Source organism: Saimiri boliviensis, chromosome 2 (assembly GCF_048565385.1).
Source record: "Saimiri boliviensis isolate mSaiBol1 chromosome 2, mSaiBol1.pri, whole genome shotgun sequence".
Taxonomy (NCBI): Eukaryota; Metazoa; Chordata; class Mammalia; order Primates; family Cebidae; genus Saimiri; species Saimiri boliviensis.
In genome coordinates this window covers 5,985,659-6,010,783 of record NC_133450.1, presented here as the reverse complement: position 1 = coordinate 6,010,783, position 25,125 = coordinate 5,985,659, and the positions used below count along the sequence as shown (strand labels likewise).

Genomic DNA, 25,125 nt, shown 5'->3' with positions numbered 1-25,125 from the left:
GCAGCCTCAACCTCCTGCGCTTCAGCGGTCTTCTCACTTCAGCCTCCCAAGTAGTTGGGACTACAGGCATGTGCCACATGGCCAGCTTTTTTTTTTTTTTTTGAGATGGAGTCTTGCTCTGTTGCCAGGCTGGAGTGCAGTGGCGTGATCTTGACTCACTGCAATCTTTGCCTCCTGGGTTCAAGCGATTCTCCTGCCTCAGCCTCCCAAGTAGCTGGGATCAGAGGTGTATAACACCATGTCCAGCTAATTTTTGTATTTTTAGTAGAGATGGGGTTTTACCATGTTGGCCAGGATGGTCTCGATCTCTTGACCTTATGATCTGCCTGCCTCGGCCTCCCAAAGTGCTGGGATTAAAGGAGTGAGCCACCCTGCCTGGCCTATCCTGCTAATTTTCAGAAACGTTTTTGCGTTGACAAGGCCTCGCTATGTTGTCCAGGCTGGTCTTAAACTTCTGAGCTCAAGCAATCCTCTTGCCTCGCCTTTCCAAAGTGCTGGGATTACAGGTGTGAGCCACCGCACCTGGGCTTGGTAATAAATTTCACATGACCCAGAAATTGCACACATCGCTCCTGCTTACATTCCATGGTTCAAAACTAGGTGATAGTTGCAAGAGAAGTAGGCAGATGCACACTCAGGAAGAAGGAAATAACAGATTTAGGAGTTGGCTGACAGTCTGCCATTTTGGTATCATATGTTAGCAACAGATCTTCTGTTTTCGGAGATATTATTAGGGACAGAGATCTCCTGATTCAGTAAAAAAACATAAGAAACATTTGGCCTTATTAGCATGAGACCAGTATCTTTTTTTTTTAAATATCACTAGGGTAATAAAAACTTCTTTTGATAATGGAACTAATTGGCTTTCCCATGATGGTGTTTCGTGTTTTCTCTCTAGAAACACATGCTCTCTTTTCTGTTTAGGGCCTTGTCTCGTTTCTTTCTTTCCTTTCTCCTTCCTTGCTCCCTGCCTGCCTTTCCTCTCTCTCTTCCCTCCCTCCCTCTTTCTTTTCTTTTCTTCCTTTCCTCCCTTCCTTTTCCTCCCTCCCTTCGTTCCTTTCTTTCATCAGAATCTCCCTCTGTCACCCAGGCCTGAGTGCAATGGTGTGATCTTGGCTCACTGCAGCCTCTGCCTCCTGGGTTCAAGCGATTCTTATGCCTCCGCCTCCTGAGTAGCTGGGACTAGAGGAGTGCGCTGCCATGCCTGATTTATATTTGTATTTTAGCAGAGACAGGGTTTTACCATGTTGGCCAGGCTGGTCTTGCAGGTGTGAGCCACTGCACCTGGCCTTTCTTTTAAATGGGATAGCTGTAGCAAACTGCTTTGTCTCATTTGTTTGGTCACTTAACAGAATGTCTGGTCTATGGTTCAAGGTTTATTATTCCTAATAATTAGATTCTGAACTAAACTTAGATTTCTATTAATTTATTACCTTTGTCTTCTACCATGGTAGTACATTTTCTGGTTATGTCAGTCACAACACTGCTTTCTGAATTTTTTTCAACCACATTTTGTGTCTAAAAAGACAGAAAAATCACTTGGTTTGTAAGCTACAGAAGTGACTTTTGTCATCAAGAAGCTGTATATATGGGCAACTAGTAAGGAGCATGTAACATGTTAAGTGCCTCTGTGATGCTAGGTAGTAGCCCTGACCCCTGACCCCTGCCTTCTAGAGGTTGGCTCTTTGAGATTAGGATACATAAATCCCAAGGGGGACATTCTTCCAGTAACCGATCAAGGACTTCAGTCACTAAATTTCCCAAGAGAGAAATGTGGACAGCTAAAATTTGAAGCCTTACTGAGAAGATAAGAGACCACTGTTCATGACCTATAGCTTTGAAGAGAATAGTCATGTTATAGTGGGGGACCAATACTGCTAGAATTACGGAAGTTACCTGGCTTTGGGGAGGGCCGTGATCAAAATGGATGTTTATTATGGCAGAAAGTGAAAGGCAGACTCCCAGTTGAATTGAAAAAGCTGTTTGGTCAGCTCAGGCCTTCTCTGGCTGGGGCCCTGCATCTTCTGGATCAGGTCTTCCTAGAAGTAACCAGCGTCCTGTATTGTTCCTTAGAAGCAGGAGACATTGTTCATAGCCCTTTGGTGTTTTACTGTTGCAGCTGTCTGATGATCCTATAGTTAGATCATCCCAACTCAGTGTTGCTTTGGTTTTGTGACAAAGACATATTAGTGAGGGATTGAGCAGGCAGACAATACTTTGCTTAGATCAGCATTTACTTCCAAAGGTCAGTAGCACCTTCTTTCCTAGGATTGGTATGTATCTTCCTTCTTTTGTTTCGTTTGGCTACTTAGTATAGCTTTCTGTTTAAGTGGAGAGAAGAGCATTAGGGGCGTTGAGATCCAAAATTACATAGAAAATTATGCTGCCTGGCATTGTGAACACAATGAGAATAGAAAAAAAGATCCCACAAGAGAGGACTGGTGAAACTATGTATGCGTTCTAGGCTGACTTGGTTTATAAAGCATTGTTCTTTAATTTCATTAGTGTGACCAAGACAGTCATGCAAAGCATTCTTTCTTAGGACTTTTACTCTAAGAAAGGAGTCTGAATTCTAAGCCCCATTTCTTTCTTGCTGAGCAGTTCTCCCTATTGCCAGGGTTGAGATGATCTACTTTTGATGGCAGTTCCCAAATTGCCTTCAGGGATCTCCACGGGGAGCAAGAGGTTCAGTGGGGCCTGTCAAGTGTTACACAAGGATACATTACCATGCATGTGTCTCCGTGTTTCTCATTCACATCTTGTTTCCCCCTGAGCATCTCTATGTTGCAGGTTCTCACCAGAAAATACAGAACTTCTTACAACTTTAGGATTACTCTACTTACAGGTAACGAAAACTCTTGACTCATTCATGCATTGATGTTAGAAATGCTTTTGGGTTTGTGTGTCTGGTGGTTTTCCTGCATTTTGGTGTTTACCTTACTAAAGGTCAAAGTACATGAACTACACTCTCTATTTGATAGTCTTTGCTAAAGGAATTAATTTCTGCATTTAAATTGGAAGTAATTCTATTTTACCTTAGTGCAATTATAATTCTTATCTAGGCTGGGCGTAGTGTCTCATGCCTGTAATCCCAGCACTTTGGGAGGCTGGTGGATCACTTGAGCGCTGGAGTTAGAGACCAGTCTTGGCAAAATAGGGAGACCCTGTCTCTACAAAAAATAAAAAAATTAGCCAGGCATGATGACATGTGACTGTAATCCCAGCTACTTGGGAGGCTGAAATGGGAGGATTGCTTGAACTTGGGAGGCAGAGGTTGCAGTGAGCTGAGATTGTGCCACTGCACTCCAGCCTGGGTGACATAGCCAGACCCCATCTCAAAAAAAAAAAAAAAAAAAAAAATTCTTATGTAACCGGGGAAACAGCATATATGAGAAATAACTCTAGTGTTGGGGGGGTTGTTACTTTGTTGTAAGGAGAGAAACTGATACAAGCAAGTACTTCTTAAGGCTTTGGGGCAAAGCCATTTCTGTTGATCTTTCTTCTCAGCCAGGGCCTTATTGGAAAGAGAAGGCAAAACATACTTTATCTAGAATAAGAAGTCTTCTGTCCCCTCCACATTCCTGAATGTGAATGGGATTCTTGTAGCTAATGGATTCTCTGGCTGACGATCCAGGGCCAAGGTATCCAAGAGGCCTTTCCCCATCTCCAACATACACATTTGCCAAGTTCCTTGTTCAGCTGATTCTGCCTTCAGAATCTATGGTGGCCTTTATGTCAATTACGTTTTTCCTTAAAAGGAATTAGGAGCTTAACCCTGGGTCTTCCTGGCCTTTGGCTTGGGAGGTTGGCCCCATGGGAGATGAGGATACCCAGCTCACTTTCTGCCAAGAGGCATCAATTTGGAACAGTACTAGTGTGGCAGAGATGGTTCCTATCAAATAGATACTTTGACCTTATCAGGGGACAAATTAACGAAAATAGAAGGAAAACCATGACTGTGGGGATATTTAGTTTTTTTTTTTATTATCTGGTAACTGTAGCTGCGTGTTTTTTTTTTTTTTTTGGTCAAGAGAACTCAAAAACGCCAGGGCATTTCTGTTCTGGGTGTAGTTGACCAGACTTTAACTGCCATCCCCTTGCTGATATAAATTGTCTTTTTTTTTTTTTCCCCCCCAAGCTCGGCATTTACCAGAAGGCATTTGAACATCTTGGCAATGCACTGACTTATGATCCTACCAACTACAAGGTATCGCAGGCTGTGAAGGCTCTGGCCTTCATATAGGTGGTCCCATTGCTCCTAGAGGTGATCTGACCCTGGAAAGCAAAGGAATAGCTTCTTCAATTTGAATACCTGAGGAATAGAAAAAATATAAATAAAAGGTGGCTCCTCTTATTTGAAAATCTTGTCAAGTATGCTCAACTTCTAAAAATGCACATTTGTTATAACAGACGTGTAAGCCCTGCAGAAAGCAACATCATAGTGCTACTAAAACTTAGGTATTAACATAGGAAATTAGCAATGCCTTCACAACTATTGTAAAAAATAAATCTGCTGGCTTGTTGGCTTATGCCTGTAATTCCAACACTTTGGAATGCTGAGGCAGGAGGATCACTTGAGGCCAGGAGTTCAAGACCAGGCTGGGCAACACAGTGAGACCCCCATCTTTACAAAAAAAATTATTAACCAGGCATGGTGGCACACAGCTGTAGTCCTAGCTACTCAGAAGGTAAAAGAGGAAAGATCACTTGAGCCTAGTAGTTTGAGGCTACAGTGGGCTGTGATGGCACCACTGTACTCTAGCCTGGGTCAGAGTGAGATCCTGTCTCTAAAAAGAAATAATAATAATGATGTTGAAATGACTTCTAGAGTCCTGATTTGATACTACAATGTTTGTCTAGATGTGACTAGGAATGAGAAGGGATAGCATCAAATGGATGAATATCATTGAGGAGATACAGCAAGACAAGCTGTTTATTGAAGGATACAAACGGAATTCTGATTTAGGAGTCATACTAGCTTGTCAGCTCCCCATCTTGATACTTTTCCTTAGAGAAATGAAAGGACTGGGCTTGTGAAGCCTAAAGCTGACTCACCCTCTGTTGTATGGTAGAAAGAAATGTACCTTAAGTAGTCATGTATGGGTGTATTTCAGGTGTCTATAACACTTGGTGTACCAAATAAAGGCTGCAGAGAACAGATTAGTGGAATTTTTTTACTTACAGGACCCTGGTATTCATTCTGAAATACTGACTTTCCTGGCTAGAAGTAGGAAACAAATTAGATGGGTAAAGCAAGAAACATTTTGTCTTTTTTTTTTTTTTTTGAGATGGAGTCTCACTCTGTCACCCAGGCTGGAGTGCAATGGCATGGTCTTAGCTCACTGCAATCTCTGCCTCAGCCTCTTGAGTAGCTGGGACTGTAGGTGTGTGCCACTAAACCCAGCTAATTTTTGTATTTTTAGTAGAGATGCGGTTTCACTATGTTGGCCAGGCTGGTCTTGAACTCCTGACCTCGTGATCTGCTTGCCTTGGCCTCTCAGAGTGCTGGAGTTACAGGCATGAGCCACTGCGCCTGGCTCTGTGTGTGCGTGTGTGTGTGTGTGTGTGTGTGTGTGTGTGTGTGTGTGTGTGTGGCCATAGTGTAGGGTGCAAGAACATGTCTCAGGAACATTTGTCCCAATAGCTTGGATACATTATTTATGTCCCTGGAAGAAATTTTTCAGTCCCATCTGTGCTGCTGGGCCTGCTGAGTGTCTGTAGACTCAGGAAGGCTGCCTCACTGCGATAGCCTTTTGGGAATGACTGAATTACTTTCTACGTGCCATGTTTTCAGGCCATCTTAGCAGCAGGCAGCATGATGCAGACCCACGGGGACTTTGATGTTGCCCTCACCAAATACAGAGTTGTGGCTTGTGCTGTTCCAGAAAGCCCTCCACTCTGGAATAACATCGGAATGTGTTTTTTTGGCAAGAAGAAGTATGTGGCGGTGAGTGTCCCTCATGTTCTTTGCATTCATACATATGATTATTGGGTCTGCTTAGCTTGTTCCAGTCCCTCATTGAGTGCTGCTTCTCTCCCATAGGCCATCAGCTGCCTGAAACGAGCCAACTACTTGGCACCCTTCGATTGGAAGATTCTGTATAATTTGGGCCTTGTCCATTTGACCATGCAGCAGTATGCATCAGCTTTTCATTTTCTCAGTGCGTCCATCAACTTCCAGCCAAAGATGGGGGAGCTCTACATGCTCTTGGCAGGTAAGAAACATTTATATGGAAAAGTCTGCCATCTGTACTGAGGGAAAAATGGATTAGAATCTTAGGAGATCAGTGGCTGTCTCATAGGAGCTTCCCTTGGAGATCCTATATGAATCTGTATTACTGTCCTGGAGCATGAAGAAATAGAAAAAGAGGACAAAGGAACTTGGTTGTTTCTGACTTGGGGCAGTTTCATTCAGAGAACAACAGGTTAAATAAAGATCATCCCTTGTTCACTTTTTACCAATTTTTTTCCTCTTGCCTTGACAATTCATTTATGTATATATTGAATCCAACTAAGTTCCAGATAGCAAGTGTTAAGAACTTGGGTTTTAGGTGGGGACCCTGCCTCTGCTATTTATTGTATGTACCTAGGGCTGGTGTGAGGATTGCATGAATAATAGTGGTTTTGTTGAAATACTGATTTTTGACTACTGTTGGTTTGATTGTGGTTATATAACTGGTCTCTTATTATCAGGATTGTTGTTACTATAATTGGCCCCTAGGTGGTAGTTCCAAGTCAAGCGACCTTGTACTGAAACCCTTATCTCTTCTGAGCATGTTACACAGAATGCCTTTCTCTTCCTGAAACTCCATTTTATGCCATGCAAATACTAAAATTTATCAGAAGTTAGAATTAATCACTTTAAAAACGATGCATAACCATTTAAAGTACTGACTAGTTTTCCTTATAGCCTTCCAGTCTCATTTACTTAACGAATGTAAAACCCAGAGCAGATTTCCAAATCCTCATTTGGCAGTGGTCTTCCAGCGGCTTTTTATTCCTTATTGTGGGGTTCTTATTTATAAGAGAAAGCTTACAAAAGCAGTTGAGTCATAGTTATTTGAGGGTTGTCTGAATAGAAAGATAATTTTTTTTAAAAAAAACATTTTATTATTTACTCAGATATGGTATGGGCAACACATCAGAAGACAACTGCCATTGGAAAGATAGTCTGTTACAATACCTGAGAAGGAGGGCATGCCACAGGATGCAGGGCCATATGGGGAGGCACGGGGTCAGTTAGGAGGTGGAGGGAGCAAGGGGTATGAGAAGAAATGCCCTCCCTGGGGCAAGACCGATAAAGCAGGCTAAGCAGATTGATTGATTGGCAAATTTGAATAATTTCAGTGGGCTCTGGGTTATAGGGCTGTCTCTAGGTGTCTGGTACCTGACCCTCGGTGACTAAGACTGGGGAGTATTGGCCCAGTGTCAGAGCCAGATAAAGGAGGCAGTTGAGAATATGGACTCTGTATTGGTTGGTCTGCATACAGAGGGCAGTCTTGTAGGGATTATATCTAGGAATAAACTGACCCTGGGAGGGGTAGTCTTCATAGGGTCAGTAAGGCCTCAGATGTCAAACCATCGGGATAAAAAGGCTAAAGTAGGGTGTGGTGGTATGCATCTGGAGTCCTGCCTACTTGGGGGGCTAAAGCAGGAAGTTTGCTTGAGCCCAGGAGTTGGGAGTCTAGCCTGGGCAACACAGACTCCATCTCTCTTTTTAAAATTGTATTTTAGGTTCAGGGGTACATGTGCATTTTGTTATACAGGCACATGTGTCATGGGGGTTTGTTGTACAGATTATTTCATCACCCAGGTACTAAGCCTAGTGCTCAATAGTTTGTTTTTTTCTGGTCCCCCCACTTACCCTCCACCTTCCCCTCTACCTCAGATAAACTCCATCCAGTGTCTGCTGTTTTCCTCTGTATCTCCATGCGTGTTCATCATTTAGCTCCGACTTATAGTGAGAACATGCAGTATTTGGTTTCCTGTCCTGCATTAGTTTGCTAAGGAGGATGGCCTCCAGTTCCATCTACGTTGCTGCAAAGGACATGATCTTGTTCTTTTGTATGACTGTAGTATTCCATGGTGTATATTTACATTTTGTTTATCCAGTGTACTATTAATGGGCATTTAGGTTGATTTCATGTGCTGTCATAGTGCTACAGTGCACAAAAATGCATGTGTCTTTATGGTGGAACAATATATATTCTTTTGGACATATTCCCAGTAATGGGATTGCTGTGTCTAATGGTAGTTCTGTTTTTAGCTCTTTGGGGAATTGCCACACTGCTTTTCACAGTGGTTAATTTACACTCCCATCAACAGTGTATAAGCATTCCCTTTTCTCTGCAGCCTCGCATCTGTTACATTTTGAGTTTTTAGTAAGTCATTCTGACTGCTGTGAGATGGTGTCTTATTGTGGTTTCGATTTGCATTTCTCTAATCAGTGACAGAGCTTTTTTTCATATACTTGTTGGCTGCATGTATGTTGTCTTTTGAAAATTGTTTGTCCTTTGCCCACTTAAATAAGGTTGTGTTTTTCTTGTAAATTTGCTTAAGTTCCTTATAGATCCTGGACACTAGACCTGCACGGTTTGCAAATGCTTTCTCCCGTTTTCTAGGTTGTCTGTGTACTGTGTTAATAGTTTCTTTTGGATAGCTGGATTCTGATGGGACATAGAAATGTAAACAGCCACGACGTAAGGCATAACAGCAATGCCAACTTTACAAAACAGAGATGGCATTCACACTGGACTCTGAACAACAGCTAGAATGGAATAGCACAGAATGGCCGAGGAGCCACTGTGAACCAAGGCATGCAGCCACGAAACTGCAGTGTCCCTTGCTGTTAGTGGGCAAAAGTGTTAGAGAATATGATGGGAGATGAGTCAGGAAAGATATTCTGGGGTCAGATTATGGATGTCATGAGTACAGTGCAAAGTCTTTACCTTAGAGGCCATGTTTGTCCAACTGAATTCCTAGATCTCTTCTTAGGTGCGTGGTAGGAGTGAGTGCATAGCTGGTGAGGTGGTGGAATGGGCATGGCTTCCAGAGCAGCTGTTTCCGTTTTATATCTTAAGTGTCAAGGAAATAACTGATTTTAAAACGTGGGGAGAGTGTTTTATTGCTAAATAAAAACTTAAAGATCATGGTTATAGATATGAGGAGCCAGTGAGGATTCCTAAGTAGGATGGACACGTGGTTACTTTGTAAGTCAGTGAGATACCTGGTGGCACTGTGGAAAGTGGAATGGAGGAAGGTGGGGGCATTGGCACTGGGGGATAAATGGAAAGCCTGGGACTACTTGGGCCTGAACAAGGGCAGTGTCGGAAACGAAACTGCAAAAAAAAAGGATGCAGAGAACTCGGCAACTGCTGGACTATAGAAGGGATCGCTGAAGATGCAACAGGCATCTGAGCTGATGGATTTAGTAATCTCTGGTGCCAGGAGCTGAGAGGGGGAAAAAGTTTGCTTTGAAGGCAGTCTTAATGTTCCTTTTGTTTTCTAAGTTGAGCTCTCCAGCTGCAGTGCTTTCTCTGTTGCAGTGGCTCTGACCAATCTGGAAGATATAGAGAATGCCAAGAGAGCCTACGCAGAGGCCGTCCACCTGGATAAGTATGTGGTTTGTTTAGAATGGTACTGGGGGGGGGTTGGACTCTCCAAAGGCATGAAGTGGTGCCATAGCGTCAGCCCAGCTGTTCCTCTATGGCAGTACACGGCAGGCCTCAGTGTGGAAGGATGTGGCTCCTAAGTACGTGGTGGCTCAGTAGGAACTGACACTGAGAAAATGTTTCCAGTCCCAAACTGAGTAATCGGGAAGCCAGAGAAAGTCAGGGCTGGCAGTGGGCTTGGGTTGCTGATAGCTATGGGCTAGCTGGAATATCAGTGGGACTCTGGGCTGTTTAACTGAAGGTAAACTTGACTCTTCCAGGATTTTACTCCACTGGCATCTGCTACACAGCAGGGTAGAGATCCCTTTTTCAACCCTGGCCTAGATGGTCTCTGTTGAGGGCTGAGATGTCAGACTTGGTCCTAATACCAGCTTTGCTCGTTAGGCCATTCATTCCTTGATTCTTCTCCACAGGTCTGCTTAGCCTGGAGAAATCTCTACTTAACCAGTTTTGTTTTGTTTTTGTGTAATGAGAAGGATCTCTAAATGACCATTTGTTGCAGAGCCTGCGGTTCCATAGAGTCCCTGTCTGTCTGCCACAGGTGTAACCCTTTAGTAAACCTGAACTATGCTGTGCTGCTATACAACCAGGGCGAGAAGAGGAGCGCCCTGGCCCAGTATCAGGAGATGGAGAAGAAAGTCAACCTACTCAAGGACAGTAGCTCTCTGGAATTTGACTCTGAGGTATGTCTTTTATTAGTTCCCAAGAGTCTTAAGTAAGCTCTCAGGAGACTTAAGCCCAAATAATCCAAATCCAAGGTATTACACATCTATGGCTCTTCTGGCTGTGATGTTCCGGGCAGCATCAGTTCATCAATAACAGCCTGAGAAAAACTTTCCTAGAATAATAAAGGAAATTCAGGCTTACTGAATCCAACTCATCAAAGTTGAGGTCTGTGTCTATCTGTCGCTTCCTCCTATTTCACTTCTTGTAGTAAATGCAGTTTAGCCCAGTAATCCACCAGGCTTGAATTTTTGGGTTTTGAGCTCCTGTGTGAACCACCCTGTCATCCATTAAAGGCGATCTATATTCTCTGCTGTTTGATAAGTACTTCCTGCCTCAACTGCTAGGACAAGGAGACACTATTTCGGCTAAAACCCCGGGTGGAAGACCAAAGAAGTGGGTTGGCTTGTCTCTAACGGTCATGCTTTTGATTCTTTTACTTCTTTTGCGGGCACAAGATGGTGGAGATGGCTCAGAAGTTGGGAGCTGCTCTCCAGGTTGGGGAGGCACTGGTCTGGACTAAACCAGTTAAAGATCCCAAATCAAAGCACCAGACCACTTCAACCAGCAAACCTGCCAGTTTCCAGCAGCCTCTGGGCTCTAATCAAGCTCTAGGACAGGCAATGTCTTCAGCAGCTGCATACAGGACACTCCCCTCAGGTAGGATCATGCAGAGCTCCATGAAAGCCTAGCAGGTACAAGCCACATGTGTCAGCAATGAGATCGTATCTTTCAGAGAGGTACTCTTCAGACTCATAACATGTCCAATTTACTTTTGGCCACAAGGGGAGAAAAAAACCACGATGGCCAGATGGGCACTTGTTTCCTTAAGGTGGGCTATGTAGTAGGTAACAGCTGCTCAGACTTGGTTGGATGGTCAATACACTGGTCTATTCAATTTTAGCAATATGTTACTAAGTATATCCTGTTATGCTGTGTTGAAAGATTTCTTTCAGTCAAGTTTGACTCATTGAAGGCAAACTTGACTGTTGCTTTCTCAGTCGTAGTCTTCCCTCATAGCTAATGGGTCAGTCCCACTAGTTCCAGAAAATATGAGGTTTCCTCTTGAACTCTAACAGCAAAAAATGATTTCTTCTGAAATTGTGGAACTGAGGATTCAAGTTTTTATTTTGTTACTAGGTGCTGGAGGAACATCCCAATTCACAAAGCCACCATCTCTTCCTCTGGAGCCAGAGCCTGCCGTAGACTCAAGTCCATCTGAAACATCCGAACAAATAAGAGAGAAGTAAGAATAGAATGACCCCAAAGTAGTGTTTTTTTGGGTGAGGATAATGCTGGATTAGGAAAGGTGACATGACACAGGCAGAGTAGCAGTCACCACAGAATTAAAACACAGAACACAGTGTGTTTATGATCACAAGGAGCCAGCAGATGAACCTAAGATCCTTCCTTCCTACCTGGTACTAGCATTTGAGATCGGAAACCCTCCATTGCCCCATAAGCCAGGAAACGGTGAAAAGACAACATAGTTCAAGAACTGGGAACAAGAGGCTGTATGTAGTTCTCAGTAAGGTTATATGATGCAGTTTGCTTTCAGAAGGACATTTATCCCCTAGCTGACTGACCCCTTCCTTAGTTCAGGGAACAGCTGGGACAGACCTCTGCTGAGTAGCCCTGTGATGACAAAACTTGGGTTTAACTGGGACGATCCTCAGGTTGTGGGGTTTATTAGTCTCCAAGGCAAACACAAATACCGTATTAATAATCCAACTTTAATAGCATAAATTTAAAAGAAAAAATAAAAGCTCTGTAAGTTGAGGCCCAGCCTGGTGAGTATTACAGCTGCCTTTGCCCAAAGGGAATCCAGAACAAGTCCCTCCCTGTATTTGTTCTTGAGAGGAGTCGGTCTAGAAGCCAGATCCTATCAGTATCATGAGGAGCAGCCCAGGGCTTGTCTGGCTCAGCACCAAGGATTCTAAAAGGTTTCTTAGACAAGTAATTGTTATTGAAGACAGTCAGTGAAAACCACTGACCAGATGCTGTCAACATTCTATATCTTTTTTTGGAATAAAGATTATGTATCATTCCTTTGGGGAAAATTGTTACTCAGGTATAAAAACAAGAGATTACAATAAAAACTTAAAAGAACCTATGATCACAGTCTTCCCTGTTTCTAAGCCTATTTTGAAATTGGAGTTGGAACCTTAAGGCCAAGTTCCTGCTTGGTACAGGCATGGCCTCTGCAGCAGCCCTGATGCTGCAGCTTTGATGTAGATGTAGGCCAGCAATTTGGTTACTAAGGGCCAGTCCCCATTTTGCACTGAAAGTGCCCTTTAATCACCATAATTTAAAGATAGAAAACTGACCTACTGCCAAACCAAACTACGTTATTTTATTACAGGGTCTGTTTTGACATTGAAGCAGCAGCTAGAACTGAGGAAGAGCCCCTTCATTTCTTGCATCGCAAAAAGTAACAGAAGTGATGCTCTTGTCATTCAGCTGGTAGTATGTGGCAAACTTGGATTTGTACCCTGAACACTTGAGAACACTTGTATTAGCATGGAGTCCAGTGCATTGGAATGAAATGGTCTATGAAACTGAAAAGGTCTTGGTGAAAAATGAGATGGAGAGGAGAGATTTAGGAGCTAAAATCAACAGGAATTGGGGATTGACTGGATGTGGCAGGTTAAGAATAGGCTGTGGGTTGGGTACCCGTTTTCGGGGCTTAGATAACCAGAGACAATAAAGGAATATTGATTGAGGGTTGGTTGTAGAATCTAGTTTTGGATGTTTAAGATATCCAAATGATGATATCCATCAGACACCTGAATAGCTGGATTTCAGGAGTGAAACCTGGTTTGAAGATAAAGATTCAGGAGTAGGCCAGGTATGGTGGCTCACAACGTGTAATCCCAGCACTTTGGGAGGCCAAGGCCAGAGGATCACTTGAACCTAGGAGTTTGAGATCTGCCTGGGCAAGATGGCTCAGACCATGTCTAGGAAAAAAGTAAAAAGTTAGGTGTGGTGATATGTGCCTGTATTTTCAGCTGTTTGGGAGACGGAGGCCAGAAGATCACTTGAGCCTAGGAATTTGAGGTGGCAGTGAGCTATGATCATGCTACTGCACTCCAGCCTGGTAAAGAAAGCAAGACCCCCATCTTAAAAAAAGAAAAATATTTTTTTTAAGATTCAGGAGTCATTTAGATTTTGGGGATCATCAAAACCATAGATTTGAAAGGAGTCATCCATGGAAAGCTAGGAATAAGTCAACAGGCAACCAAAGAAGGAAAATAAGTATTTAGAGGGAGAGGCAGAAAAGCCCACAAAAAAGACAGAAGCATAGGATACAAGAGAAAAACGAGGAGAGTAGTACTATGGGAAACCAAGGAAGAAAGATTTGGGAAGGGAATGGTCAGCCTCATTGAACCCTTCCAACAGAGGTACTGTCTCCTCATTTTACAGAGGAGAAAGCTGAAGTTAGGAGAGGCAAAACAAATTTTCCAAGGTAAGTGGCAGGACCAGGATTTAAATCTAGGTCTGGATGCAAAGCTCTTGCTCTTTACCATCAATAGTCAAGCAGTGATGTACCTTTGATAAAGACTTGAAGACTGAATGAGTAAGTACTGGACTACTACAAAAGCTTTTGGATATAGAGGCAAGAGAGGTTTTTCAGAGGACAGAACCATATTCATTATGCTGATCTCAGAAACTTTTAATATTTGGGGACAGAAGGGTAAAAAGATGGTCTTTTTTTCTTTAAGTATAGCATGGTGAAATGAGAGAATAGAAGAGCAGGGCTTTTGAGTTTTTCCACACTCCTTGGGGGCTAGATGGTGCTTTGCTTCCAGGACAGCAGTCAAGAAGCAATGCTCTCCACATTATTTTTTTTTTTTTTGAAGAAAATCTAGCTGGGTGCGGCGGCTCACACCTGTAATCCCAGCATTTTGGGAGGCTGAGGTAGAAGGATCACAAGATCAGGAGAGATTGAGACCATCCTGGCTAACACAGTAAAACCCTGTCTTTACTAAAAATACAAAAATTAGCTGGGCATGCCTGTAGTCCCAGCTACTCCGGGGGCTGAGGCAGGAGAATTGCTTTGACCCGGGAGGTGGAGGTTGCAGTGAGCTGAGGTCATGCCATTGCACTCCAGCGTGGGTGACAGAACGAGGCTCCGTTTAAAAAAAAAGAAAAAAAAAAATCAGGCCCAAATTAAACTCTACTAGGGTGTGTAGGGCCAGTTCTTTTGGGCATGTGAATTTGCAATTTTTTTTAAGATGGGGTTTCACCATGATGGCCAGGCTGGTCTTGAACTCCTGGCTTCAGGTGATCCACCCACCTCGGCCTCCCAAAGTGCTAGGATTACAGGCGTGAGCCACCGCGCCCGGCTGTGAATTTGCAATTTCTCATTCACTCCGGTGAGATAGGAGCTATTCTAATTCCTAGTATGGGGGTTGGTTGCTCATGTCATCAGAATGTTTAACAGAATTAGGAAAATGAAACCGAGAATATAATCATAGCTATGGATGTGGTTTTAGATTATTGAAAAAGAGAGGCAGGAAAGTAGAAGTATGAACTAGCAATGAGAAAAAAATACCCTTCTTGCTGAATAATATTAGAGAAAACTGTGGATTCCAAAGACAGTAAACTTTGGAGTATGTTACTACGATTATTTTGTTTTCAAGGAAAGATCACTATTGTCTGATAATGGCTGAGTAGCTCATGTTGGACCAGTCTTTCCACAAATAACAAATGTAGTACATGTGGGTAAATATAAAATACTCTCTTGGTTTAACTTTTAAAAAATAGGTATGATTGTTCAAAGAAAAAATACCACAGTGTATTGTGAGGCTGAACATAAATAAAGGTAACATAACAACTATAAAGCATATATGGTTGCAACATTTTGATATTTTATGTAGTGGGGCACAAAACTAATGCTAAATAGTTTGTGAAAAGTTGAGCATGGTCCTAGCCAGAGCAATCAGACAAGAGGAAGAAAGGGCATCCAGATCAGTAAAGAGGAAGTCAAAGCTGTCGTTTGCTGTTGACATGATCTGATACCTAGAAAACCCTAATGACTTCCAAAAAGCTCCTAGAACTGGTAAGTGAATTCAGCGAAGTTTCAGGATACAAAATTAATATACATAAATCAGTAGTCCTGCTACACACCAACAGCAACCAAGCCAATAGCAACCAAGATAAGAAATCAAGAACCCAACCCCTTTTATAATAGCTACAAAATAACAAAAGAATAACAACTTAGGAATATACTGAACTAAGGAGGTGAAAGACCTCTACAATGAAAACTACAAAACACTGCTAAAGAAATCACAGATGATAAACAAATGGAAATACATCTCATGCTCACAGATGGGTAGAATCAATATTGTGAAAATTACCATACTGCCAAAAGCGTTCTACTAATTCAGTGCAATTCCCATCAAAATCCCAATATCATTCTTCACAGAATTAGAAAAAACCATCCTAAAATTCATAGGGAACCAAAAAAGAGCCTGCATAGCCAAAGCAAGACTAAGTAAAAAGAACAAATAATGGAGGCATCACATTACCTGACTTCGAAATATATAACAAGGCCATAGTCACCAAAACAGTTTGGTACTGGTATAAAATCAGGCATGTAGACCAATGGAACAGAATAGAGAATTCATAAATAAAACCAAACACTTAAAATCAACTGATCTTCGGCAAAGCAAACACTAAAAAAGTGGGGAAAGGATGCCCTATTCAACAAATGGTGCTGGGATAATTGATTGGCAAGCCACATGTAGAAGAATGAAACTGAGTCCTCATCTCTCACCTTATACAAAAATCAACTCAAGATGGATCAAAGACTTAAATCTAAGACCTGAAACCATAAAAAATTCTAGAAGATAACATTGGAAAAATCCTTCTAGACATTGGCCTGGGCAAAGACTTCATGACCAAGAACCCAAAAGCAAATTAAACAAAACAAACAGTGAGACTTAATTAAACTAGAAAGTTTCTGTACAGCAAAAGAAATAATCAGCAGAGTAAACAGACAACCCACAGAGCAGGAGAATGCAATCTATACATCTGAAGAACTAATATCCAGAATCTACAAGGAACTCAAATCAGCAAGAAAAAAAAAAATCCCATCAAAAAGTGGGCTAAGGACATGAACAGACACTTCTCAAAAGAAGATATACAAATGGCCAACAAACATGAAAAATTGCTCAATTTTTTGGCTAAAGATTATGGTACCACCTTACTGCCACAAGTATGGCCATAGTCAAAAAAATCAAAAAATAATAGATGTTGGTATGGATGTGGTAAAAAGTGAATACTTTTACATTGTTGGTGGGAAAGTAAACTAGTATAACCACGGTGGAAAACAGTGTGGAGATTCCTTAAAGAACTAAAAGTAGATCTACCATTTGATCCATCTGTACCACTCCTGGGTATCTTACCCAGAAGAAAAGACATCATTATATGAAAAAGATACTTGCACATGCTTGTTTACAGCAGCAATTTGCAATTGCAAAAATATGGAACCAGCCCAAATGCCCATCAATTGATGAGTAAGTAAAGAAATTGTGGCTCACGCCTGCAATCCCAGCACTTCGGGAGGCCAAGGCAGGCAGATCACCTGAAGCCGGGAATTTGAGATCAGCCTGGCCGACATGGTGAAACCCTATCTCCACTAAAAATAGAAGAATTAGCCAGGTGTGGTGGCTCACGCCTCTAGTCCCAGCAAGTCAGGAGGCTGAGGCAACAGGATTGCTTGAGCCCAGGAGTTTGAGGCTGCAGTGAGCTAGGATGGCACCACTGCACTCCAGCCTGAACAACAAAGGGAGACCTTGTCTGTCTCTGTCTGTCTGTCTGTCTGTCTCTCTCTCTCTCTCTCTCTCTCTCTCTCTCACACACACACACAGAGCAACTTATAAGTCAATAAAGAAAAAAGAAATAGAAAATATTTTGAACTAAATGATAATGAAAACAAAATGTGTAGGATTCAGTTAAAAGCAGTGCTTAGAGGGAAACTCAGAATTGTAAATGCCTCTATCAGAAGAAAGGAGAAAATCAGTGATACAGGTTTCCGCCTTAAGCTAGAAAAAGTAGAGAAAAATAAACCCAAAGTAAGCAGAACAAGCAAACATATTAAAGAAAAATTTGAGAAGCCCCAAATTCTATGGGAAAAAAAATTATGATAAATCCCACCTATAGCTGGGTGCAGTGGGTGGCTCCTGCCTGTAATCCCAGCACTTCGGGAAGGGAGGACTGCTTGAGCCCGTGAGTTTTCGAGACTAGCCTGGGTAACAGGGAGATCTACATCTCTACAAAAGAATTAAAAAAATAAAAAATTAGCAGGGCATGGTGTCACATACCTGTGGTCCCAGCTACTTGGGAGATTGAGGTGGGAGGACTGCTTGAGCCCTGGAGATTGAGGCTGCAGTGAGCCACAATTGTGCCACTGGACTTCATCCTGGGCAATAGAATGAGACCCTCTCTTTAAAAACAACAACAACAACAAAACAATCCCCAGCTAAACTGATCAAGAAAAAGACAAATTACCAATATCGGGAATGAAAGCAGGTATAACATTACAGATTCTGCAGACATGAAAAAGATATGGGAATGTTATGAGCAATTTTACAATAATAAACCTGACAAATGCAACAGACAAACAAATGCAATAGATAAACATCTGAAAAATACAAAATACCGCTGGGTGTGGTAGCATATGCCTGTAATCCCAGCTACTCAGGAGGCTGAGGCAGGAGAATTGCTTGAACCCGAGAGGTGGAGGTTGTGGTGAGCCGAGATCCGCCATCGCACTCTGGTCTGGGTGACAGAGCAAGACTCCATCTCAAAAACAAACAAAAATACCAAAACAGAAACAAGATGAAACGTAAAATCTTAAGTCCTTTTAAAGAAACTGTATTTGTAAATCAAAAGTTATCCTTTAAAGCAAACTCCTGGCTCAGATGATTATGCTGGTAAATTCTGTCAAACATTTATGGGGTTAAATAAATTCAACCTTACAAAAATTTTCAGAAAATAGGGGCAACTACTTCTTACTTATATGAGGCTAGCATAACTCTGATATCAAAACTGGACCGAAGACATTATAAAACAAAACTATAGACTATTACCCTGCATGAACATAGTTCAAAAATCTTCGGCAAAATATGAGCAAATCCAGCAATACATAAAAATGTGAATACGTAAATCATGACCAAGTTGGAGTTAACCCAGGAGCCTAAGCTTGGTTTAGTATGGCGGGTGGATCACGAGGTCAAGAGATGGAGACCATCCCGGTCAACATGGTGAAACCCCGTCTCTACTAAAAATACAAAAAATCAGCTGGGCATGGTGGCGTGTGCCTGTAATCCCAGCTACTCAGGAGGCTGAGGCAGGAGAATTGCCTGAACCCAGGAGGCGGAGGTTGCGGTGAGCCGACATCGCGCCATTGCACTCCAGCCTGGGGTAACAAGAGCGAAACTCCGTCTCAAAAAAAAAAAAAAAAAAAAAAAAAAGAAAACCAAAGTACTCACATGCATTATGAAAAGTCGTATCATTTTAGTAGATACAGAAAAAAAAAATTTTTTTTTTTTTTGAGACAGAGTCTTGCTCTGTCACCCAGGCCAGAGTGCAGTGGTGCAATCTCAGCTCACTTCAACCTCTGCCTCCTGGGTTCAAGTGGTTCTCCCACCTTAGCGTCTCAAATAGCTGGGACCACAGGTGTGTGCCACCAGGCCCAGCTGATTTTTGTATTTTTTGGTACAGACAGGGTTTTGTCACGTTGGCCAGGCTGGTCTCAAAGTCCTGGCTTCAAGTGATCCATGTGCCTTGACCCCCCAAAATGCTGGGATTGCAGGTATGAGCCACCACACCTGATAAGCAATTTTTTTTGAGAAAGTTCTCACTGTTGCCCAGGCTGGAGTGCAGTGGTACAAACGTGGCTCACTGCACCCTTAAATTCCTGGGCTCAAGTGATCTTCCTGCCTCAGACTCCCAAGTAGCTGGGACCACAGGCATGCGCCACCATGCCCAGCTAATTTTTTTTTTTTTTTGAGATGGAGTTTTGCTCGTTACCCAGGCCGGAGTGCAATGGCATGATCTCGGCTCACTGCAACCTCCGCATCCTGGGTTCAGGCAATTCTCCTGCCTCAGCCTCCTAAGTAGCTGGGATTACAGGCACACGCCACCATGCCCAGCTGATTTTTTGTATTTTTAGTAGAGACGGGGTTTCACCGTGTTGACCAGGATGGTCTCGATCTCTTGACCTCGTGATCCACCCGCCTCTGCCTCCCAAAGTGCTGTGATTACAGGCTTGAGCCACCGCACCCGGCCCTAATTTTTTTTTTTTTTTAAGAGATGGTGTCTCACTTTGTTGCTCAAACTAGAAAAAAAATAAATTTTTATAAAGCCATCAATGCCATGTATGGTGATTCACACCTGTATTCCAGCACTTTGAAAACTTAGAGGCAGAAGGATCACTTGAAGCCAGGATTTCAAAACCAGCCCAGGCAACACGGTAAGACCCCATCCCTATAAAAAAATTTACAAGAAAAATTAGCTGGGTGTGGTGGTGCATCTTGTGGTCCTGGTTACTTGAGAGGCTGAGGCCGGAGGATAACTTGAGCCCAAGAGGTTGAGGCCACACTGAGCCATGATCTGTGATCATGTCACTGCACCCCAGCCTGGGTGATGGAGCAAGAGCCTGTCACAAACAAAAATCCTATCATGTGACCTACCTGATAAAGGACTGTAACACAAAAAATAAAAAGAACTTTAAAAACTCTACATTAAGAATACAACCTGAGGCTGGGTGCAATGGCTCATTCCTGTAATCCCAGCACTTTGGGAGGCCAAGACAGGCAGATCACTTGAGGTCAGGAGTTGGAGACCAGCATGGTCAACATGGTGAAACCCCGTCTCTACTAAAAACACAAAAATTAGCTGGGCATGGTGGTGCACACCTGTAATCCCAGTTACTTGGGAGGCTAAAGCAGGAGAATCACTTGAATCCAGGAGGCAGAGGTTGCAGTGAGCGGAGATTGCACCACTGCACTCCAGTCTGGGTGACAGAGCGAGACTGACTCAAAACCAAAGTAACAATCCGATTAGAAAAATGGACTAAAACCCCTCACCTCACCAAAGAAGATATACAGATGGCAAATAAACATACTTTAAAATGCTCCATATCCTATGTTATCAGATAAATCCAAATTAAAATTAAATTCCGCTACACACCTATTAGAATGCCCAAACCCAGAACACTGACACCATGAGACGCTGGTAGGGAGGTTGAGCAACGAACTGTCATTCACTGATATTGGGAATGCAAAACGGTGTAGCCACTTTGGAAGACAATTTGGCAGCTTCGTACAAAACTAAACATGCTTTCAATCTTAGAACTCAGCGGTCACACTCCTTGGTATTTACCCAAAGGAGTTGGAAATGTATGTCCACACAAAAACCTGCACGTGGATGTTCACAGCAGCTTTATTCATAGTTGTCAAAACTTAGGGGCAACCAAAATGTCCTTCAGTAGGGGAATAAATGAATAAACTGTAGTACATCAGACAAGACTACTATTCAATTCCAAAAAAAAAAAAAAAAAAAAAGCCATCAAGCCCTAAAAAGACACATAGGAAACTTAAATGCATATTACTGATAGAAAGGAACCAATTTGAAATGGCTACATCCCACATGATTCCAAAAATATGGCCTTCTGGAAAAGGCAAAACTATAGAGACAGTAAACAGATCAGTGGTTGCCAGGGGTTAGTTGGGAGAGAAGGCTGAACAGAACACAGAAGGTTGTTAGAGCAGTGAAAATACCCTGTATGATACCACAGTGGTGGATGCATGTTGTTATATTAACACAGTTGTCCAGGCAGGGTGCGGTGGCTCACACCTGTAATCCCAGCACTTTGGGAGGCAATGGTGGGCAGATCACCTGAGGTCAGGACTTCAAGACCAGCTTGGCCAACATGCTGAAACCCCGTCTCTATGAAAAATACAAAAATTAGGTGGGTGTGGTGGCATGTGCCTGCAATCCCAGCTACCTGGGAGGCTGAGGCAGGAGAATCGCTTGAACCTGGGAGGCAGAGGTTGCAGTGAGTTAAGATCATGTGTGCCATTGCACTCTAGCCTGGGTGACAGAGACTCTGTCCAAAGCCATAGAAGGTACAAGACTGAAGCCTAAATTATGGACTTTGGGTGATAAAACTGTGTCCATATACATTTATCAGTTGTAACAAATGTACCACTCTTGTGGGAGAAGTTGATCGGGAGGCAGGCTATGCACGTGTTGGGGTAGCTAGTATATGGCAAGTGTCTGTATTTCCTCTCAATTTTGCCGTCAACCTAAAATTTTACTACTCTTCTCAGCCACTGAGAAAGTTAAAAACAAAAACATCATAAACATTCTCAGCAAATCAAGAATAGATGGGAACATCTTGAACATGATGAAGGGAATCCATGAGAAAAAGAATGCAATAGGTATCATATTTAGGAAATATTGACTACTTTGCCCCTAAGATCACGACCAAGGCAAAGATGTTTACTTTTTGTTTTTTTTTGAGATGGAGTTTCACTCTTGTTGCCCATGCTGGAGTGCAATGGTGTGATCTCAGCTCACTGCAACCTTCACCTCCTGGGTTCAAGGGATTCTCCTGCCTCACTTCCTGAGTAGCTGGGATTACAAGCACCTGCAACCGCGCCCGGCTAATTTTTGTCTTTTTAATAGAGGCCGGGTTTCACCATGTTGGCCAGGCTGGTCCCTAACTCCTGATCTCAGGTGATCCCCCACCTTGGCCTCCCAAAGTGCTGGGGTTACAGGCGTGAGCCACCACACCTGGCCAAAGATGTTTGCTCTTACCACTTCTATTGAGGATTTTACTGGACTAGACATCTGGCCAGTGCAATAAGGCAAGAAATAAAAAGGCATAAAGATTAGAAAGGAAGAAATAAAACTAACAGATGACATGCTTATGTAGAAGATCCTAAGGAATCCTAAAAATAAATAAATAAAGTGACTCCTGAGTAGCTGGGATTACAGGCACCCACAACCATGCCTGGCTAATTTTTGTATTTTTAATAGAGACAGGGTTTTACCATGTTGGTTGGGCTGGTCCCGAATTCCTGACCTCAGGTGATCCACCCGCCTCGGCCTCCCAAAGTGCTGGAATTACAGGTGTGAGCCACCATGCCTGGCCAAATCCTCAGTGGATTTGGCAAGGTCACAAGATACAATGTCAGTTTACAAAAATCAATTGTTTTATATACTAGCGAGGAACAATTTTTAAAATGAAATTTTAAAAAAAATCACAAAAGTGTAAACTACTACTGATGTGAAATACTTAGGAATTTAACAGACTACCCGTAAGACCTCTACTCTGAAAATGGATAAAGCACTTGAGTGAAAACAGAAGGTCATTATAGAAATACGTATGATGTTCATGCATTATAAGACTAAATAAGATAAAAATTCTTCCTAAATTCATCTATGGATTCTTGTCATAATCCCAGCAGATTTTGGGGTAGAAATTGACTTGACAAGATGGCTCTAAAATGTTATGGAAATACAAAGGACCAGGAACATGGAAAACAACCAAAACTGGAAGACGTACACTGCCTTACTTCAAGACTTACTATCACAGCAGGCACGTGGTACTAGCATGAAGACAGAGCAATAAAACAGAAGCGAGTGCATACGCAGACCTTACACTTACACAGTCGTTTGATTTTTGATAAAGGTACCAAAGCAATGAAATGGGAAAGTAAGTCTTTTCACCCAATGGTACTAGAAAAACTGGCTAGCTGTATGCAAAGACATCTGGGGATGGGGGTTGGGGAGACGTACAACGTGGTGGCTAGTTAACAACAATGTATTACTGAAAACTGCTAACGGGAGATTTCACGTGTGCTCACCACAGAAAAAGTAGCTGAGTCAATGCCAAATTAGCTCCGTATAGCTATATAGCTAATGTATAACTAATATATACATATCTCAAAACATGCTATACATATTTTATATATATATATATATATATATATAAAATACGTTTTATGTACAAAGTGAGCCTATATTTGTGACGTAGGCACAGTCCAATATTGATATTTCTTTGAACATAGAGAAGAACATTAAGACATGAAGAAAAAGGATATCAAGCCACAGACTTGGAGAAAGTACAAAACATATCTGACAAATGACTTGTATCCAAAATATTTTGGATAAAACTCCTGTAACTCAAAAATTAAAAAAAAAAAAACCTAACAACCCAAACAACAATATATATAAAACAAACAGCTCAGCTGGCGGGGGCGGGGTGGGGGGAGGCAAAAATTGGACACTTCACCAAAAAAGATACATAGTCAATAAGCACATGAAAAATACGTCATCAAGGAAATACAAATTGAAACCATGCTGAAATACCACTGTATACCCATCAGAATGGGTAAAATTAAACAAAACTCCAGATGTTCATGAGGAAAGAAAAGCATCCACAACTGTCATACGCTGTTGTAGGGAGTGTAAAATAGTCCAATCATTTTGGAAAAAAGGTCTTTCACCCGGCAATTTCACTCCTATAGGCTTTTACTCAACAGAAATGACAGTATGTCTACACAAACACTTGTTGATAGCAACTTTATTCATAATTCCAAAGTGGAATGCTCTGTACTCACAGTGGAATACTATTCTAGCTATAAAAAGCAACCAACTACATGCAACATGGATTGCTCTAAAAATTACTATGCTATGTGGAAGCAGCTTTATACAGAGGACTAAATACTGAATGACTTTTTTTTTTTGAGACGGAGTCTTGCTCTGTCATCCAGAGTGCAGTGGCACAATCTCAGCTCACTGTAACCTCTACCTCCTGGGTTTGGACAATTTTACCTCAACCTTCCCAAGTAGCTGGGATTACAGGCGACTAATTTTTGTATTTTCAGTAGAGACGGGGTTTCAGCATGTTGGCCAGGCTGGTCTTGAGTTCCTGACCTCATGATCCACCCACCTTTGGCTCCCACAGTGCTGGGATTTCAGGCATAAGCCACTGCGTCTGGCCATGACTCCATTTTTAAGTTGCATTCCAAAAACAGGCAACACTAATGGTGAAAAACAAAACTGGTTGTTCTGGGGCGTGAAGTGTGGGGTGGGGATGACACAAAGGAACTACCTAGGGTGATGGAGACTTTATTTTTGCTGCTCCTTGCAGATGAAGACTAACTCATAGGCGATGTGCTTGGGGTTGTCCAATCTGAATATTTTTCTTTTTTTTTTTTTTGAGACAGAGTTGGCTGTGTTGCCCAGGCAGGAGTGCAGTGACATGATCTTGGCTCACTGCAACCTCCACCCCATGGGCTCAAGCAGTTTTCTGGTCTCAGCCTCCCTAGTAGCTAGGACTGTAGGCGCACACCACCACACCCGGCTGATTTTTGTATTTTTAGTAGAGACTGGGCCCGGCCCATTCTGAATCTTGATAGGTACTTGGGGTAGGTAGGTATATACATTTGTCAAAACTTACCTGGCCGGGTGTGGTGGCTCACACTTGTAACCCCAGCACTTTGGGAGGCCAAGGTGGTCAGACCACCTGAGGTTAGGAGTTCGAGACCAGCCTGGCCAATGCGGTGAAACCACGTCCCTACTTAAAAAAAAAAAAAAAAAAAAAAAAAAAGCCGGGCGCGGTGGCACTTTGAGAGGCCGAGGCGGGTGGATCACGAGGTCAAGAGATCGAGACCATCCTGGTCAACATGGTGAAACCCCGTCTCTACTA

General features: G+C 42.5%; 1 protein-coding gene across 2 annotated transcripts in view; it reads left to right on the top strand.

Moving 5' to 3' along the window:
* The window catches only part of BBS4 (Bardet-Biedl syndrome 4), a 55,265-nt gene extending 34,293 nt beyond the window's left edge, over positions 1–20,972 (top strand). Inside the window, exons 9-17 of one of the 2 annotated variants that reach the window (XM_010340257.3) lie at positions 2,791–2,845; positions 4,139–4,207; positions 5,795–5,947; positions 6,044–6,215; positions 9,546–9,615; positions 10,213–10,354; positions 10,853–11,054; positions 11,535–11,640; positions 12,757–20,972. In XM_010340257.3, the coding sequence (XP_010338559.1) occupies positions 2,791–2,845; positions 4,139–4,207; positions 5,795–5,947; positions 6,044–6,215; positions 9,546–9,615; positions 10,213–10,354; positions 10,853–11,054; positions 11,535–11,640; positions 12,757–12,829 (1,042 nt within the window). In that variant the 3' untranslated portion in view covers positions 12,830–20,972. Of the gene's footprint in view, positions 1–2,790; positions 2,846–4,138; positions 4,208–5,794; positions 5,948–6,043; positions 6,216–9,545; positions 9,616–10,212; positions 10,355–10,852; positions 11,055–11,534; positions 12,511–12,756 lie in introns of those variants that run through there. The other variant, XM_010340258.2, reaches the window with a different exon arrangement.
* Positions 20,973–25,125: the final 4,153 nt, after the last annotated feature.